Source organism: Solanum verrucosum, unplaced genomic scaffold, assembly GCF_900185275.1.
Source record: "Solanum verrucosum unplaced genomic scaffold, falcon-dt-bn FXZP01000383.1, whole genome shotgun sequence".
NCBI lineage: Eukaryota > Viridiplantae > Streptophyta > Magnoliopsida > Solanales > Solanaceae > Solanum > Solanum verrucosum.
Window position 1 is genome coordinate 304,854 of NW_026020642.1, and position 4,221 is coordinate 309,074.

At 29.9% G+C, this 4,221-nt stretch overlaps 1 protein-coding gene across 1 annotated transcript; it reads left to right on the forward strand.

The window, feature by feature from the left end:
* The first annotated feature begins 1,452 nt into the window (after positions 1–1,452).
* LOC125812065 (agamous-like MADS-box protein AGL62) lies at positions 1,453–2,025 on the forward strand. The gene has a single exon (XM_049491555.1). It carries the CDS (start codon positions 1,453–1,455, stop codon positions 2,023–2,025), a length of 573 nt encoding a protein of 190 aa, XP_049347512.1.
* The last annotated feature ends 2,196 nt before the right edge of the window (positions 2,026–4,221 follow it).

A 4,221-nucleotide genomic window follows, 5' to 3' on the forward strand; every position in this document is an offset into this window, starting at 1 on the left:
CCATACATGGGTAGATGTATAACTAATACCTTACATTTGGTGATATTAGGAATACATAGAATTTAATACCATGGTATTAATCTATGTAAAGAAAAAAATACCCCTCAAATCCTTTTAACATGTTTATGTATTTTCTGCATTTTATATTATATATTTGTACTAGTAAATTTAGTTAAATAAATAATTTTACAAATTTTATTATTTAGAGAGAGTTGTTTGTTGCTAATAAATCCAATACAAATCAATATAATATTTGAATGTGAGTTGTTTAGCATTTACAAATTGAAAAGACAAATATATCACCACATGATATATATATTTATATATAAGCATTTTGGAGATAAATACCAATTAGAAGGTCAGAGACGATCCAGAAAGCACTTGATCATATCATGATCTGATTTGTAAGCCTACTTAATTAGGTCTTGAGTAACATGGTATAAATAATAATAACATTTAAAAATCCAAACCTCGCGTATACTTGATGTGATACATTGTATGTCTCTAAATGATGATCGAGTAGGAAAATGCAAAACTCGTGTTATTATCAAAATAAAAGGGTTTTATTAATCATTTAATATATATATATTTTTTAAAATGTTCTCAAATAAAATAGCAGTCAAATGCAATCCAATAATATAATTCTAATTAGGAAAAATCTCTACATGATGATCGACTAGGAAAATTCAATGGTAAATGCAAAATTTGTGTTATTATTAAAATAAAAGATTTTTATTAATCATTTAATATATTTTTAAAAAATAATGTTCTCAAATAAAATAGCGGTCAAATGCAATCCAATAATATAATTCTAATTAGGAAAAATATATAAATGATGATCGACTAGGAAAATTCAATGGTAAATGCAAAATTCGTGTTATTATTAAAATAAAAGGTATTTATTAATCATTTAATATATTTAAAAAAAATATTGTTCTCAAATAAAATAGCGGTCAAATGCAATCCAATAATATAATTCTAATTAGGAAAAATCTCTAAATAGTGATCGACTAGGAAAATTCTATGGTAAATGCACAATTCATGTTGTTATTAAATCAAAAGGTTTTTATTAATCATTTAATATATTTTTAAAAAATATTGTTGTCAAATAAAATAGCAGTCAAATGCAATCCAATAATATAGTTCTAATTAGGAAAAATCTCTAAAGGATGATCGACTAGGAAACTTCAATGGTAAATGCAAAATTGGTGTTATTATTAAAGTAAAAGGTTTTTATTAATCATTTAATATATCTTTTTTTCCAAAATTGTTCTCAAATAAAATAGCGGTCAAATGCAATCCAATAATATGAATCTAATTAGGAAAAAAAATGAAATTTCTAATTATAATCATTAACGTCTATATCATTAAGTTATTTTAAAACACAATTTCTTATATAAAGCTCTTGGTGTTAAGACCAAAAAATCACAATTTCTTAGTGATAGTTTAGACATGACAAGAAGAATTAGCAAGGGTCGTCAAAGGGTTGACATGGTGAAAATAAAGAATGCTAGAAACATAGGAGTTACGTTTTCTAAGCGACGTGCTGGTCTGTTCAAAAAGGCTTGTGAACTTTGTATGCTATGTGGTGCTGAAATTGCCATTGTTTTATTTTCCCCGAACGGTAAAGTTTTCTCCTTTGGTCACCTTAGCGTGGACACGTTGGTGGAGAGGTTCCTCGGGAGGAACCTCCCTCCACCAAATAACGATGTCCACAATCAACAAATCGTGGCTCTTAGAGAAGCTGGTATTCGTGAGCTCAATACCAAGCTCATGAACCTCGAGGGGGTTCTCCAGATGGAGAAAAATAGCGGAGAATCCCTTCGAGAAATTTTGAAGAGAGCTGATGGTGTATGGTGGGAATCTCCCATCGAAGAACTTAGCTTATTCCAACTTCAACACTTGAAGAAGGCATTGGAAATTCTGAAGCAAAAGGTTGAAAAAGAGGCACAAATGGTGAATAATAATGCATTCCCATTTCAGACATTGGGAAGTGCCTGGACTACTCATAATTGTGCTAGATAAAGTTCTTCATATGGACTCAATGTTGGTAGACCCTTTGCTAATAGGGTTAGTGGATCTACTTCTTCCATAGTTCCCAATTACTAGTTCAGCCGTCATTCCAAGTGTGTGCGTTATGGAATTGTCGAAAATAAAATATTATATTAAGTGTCTAGGTTCATTTGTCATTTAAGCTATCCTAAGTGATGTTTTCATTAGTTATGATTCAGTTGAAGTCAGTACTAAGTGTTGTGTTCATCATGTAATGTTTATCCATTATGATTCTAGTAATTTTAATTATATATGTTATGTTATTAGTCCATTGCCATGTTGATTTTATCCTTTGAATTGCATTACATATTAATTTCTAGTTTATGAAAGATATTACAAACACCTGGGGAGTCTCCTCCTTGCAGATCTACTTCTACAACGTAGATATTTTAATTTGTGAAACACAACATCTTCATTTAGTGTCTAATTTGTTCGAGGGAACCCTTGGAGATTGGGTAAATTAGCCAGCAAAGTCATGATTTCCCATGGTATACAAGTGCCTTTTAATCGAAATTCCTTAGATTGCGAGTTCTTCTTATGATTTCCGCAGCAAGAGGCTAAGATATATATAGTGGCGATCCAATATCAAAACGTCTTATCTCTGACATTTTTCAGATATCAACCATGTCGATTCAACAAAGATTTCTCTTCGAAACATATCTCAAATGTACAAGCTGAGGTATTACACAAGAGAAATCATATTAATCAATTGAAAAAACATCCAATACCTTAAGCAATTTGAACTGTAAAATATTTGTTTTGGAATATCTGCTTGCATTGAAATAAAGGTGGAAAATCAGGCTATCAAGAGTTATAAAAGACTTTCTATGAGGTGGAAAATCAGGACATCTCACATAATCAACAACATACTTGAACCGAGTGGTTAATACAATTTGGTTTCTCTTGTCATCGATCATTTGGAAATATTCTTCGCATTTGGTCCCATGCCTCACTACTCCATATATCATCTTTGACAATTATAAAAAAAAATGTTTTAGAAGTTCTTAATTTCTTAAAAATGAAAATTCATTTCTATAATCACAAGAAAAACAAAATAAAATAAAATTCATTTCAAAAGTTTTTTTATACCATTTTAAACAAAAATATTATTGCATTTTCCAACAAATTTCTAACTTTTCAAAAAAAAAATCAACTGTGCAATCTGAACAAACTACACACACCTAATTCTCAATTCAATGAGATACGTAGACAACCCTATTTGGGTTCGGTGATCTTTATTCGAAAAATGAAAAGTTTATCTCCCTCTTCAAAAAATAAAAAAAAAACATGGAAGCTTTGATTTTTATCTACTTACAAAAAATTAACCTTACTAAAGATAATGTTGGAGATTTTCGAATTCATCATTCAAAAGAAAAATAAGAAAAAGATTATTTTTTTAATTTCATTTTGGTAGGAAATTCAAGATCAAAATAGACATTTCTTAAATTTTTTTAGGAATTCAAGAAGAAACAAGATTTTATCTCAAAATTCTAAAAAAAAAAACCTTTGTTATTTCGTTTTAGTAAAAAATAAAATATGTAAAGATCTTATTCATCTTATCAAGCGTGTTACACACGCAATCCTAAATAGATTTGATCAATGTCTTATCAAATTATTTTTTTTTAAAAAAAGAAGAAGTAAATAAATAAACAAATTATAATAAGGAGATTGATATAGTTGAGCAAGCCAAGATTAAACATTAGGTTCTTTAAGCTCATTCTATAAATAAAAAAACATGTGCATGCATGATGTGCAACATGTGGTTATAAATGAAAGATGTCTAATCCTAACAAGATTTATTGTCAATACACAGAGTTAATTTAAAGGTGGTTGGTTTGTGGCTAAGCTGGCATCTCATCCCTACAATACAAGATCAAAAGGGAAAAAGAAAATGGCCCAGAAAGACGGAAATGAGTCAGACAATGATGAGGTTCGAAACCAGATGGCTTCACAAGAAATAGTGTCAATAGAAGAGGTAAAGGTATTAAGACAACAAATGGCAGAGATGTACGAAGCTTGGATGAGTGGACAAGCTCCACCATCTTCAATTTGTGACTATCTAAATACCAATATGTCACCCCCTATCCAAGTGTCGACAAATGATCCAATTTATCTACCTAGATTCGGCCCCTTTCCTAACACATCCAACGTTGCTGGAACTTCTACGAT

Coding starts and splice junctions, on each gene's coding strand:
- LOC125812065 (XM_049491555.1), top strand. CDS start 1,453: ATGACAAGAAGAATTAGCAAGGGTCGTCAAAGGGTTGACATGGTGAAA.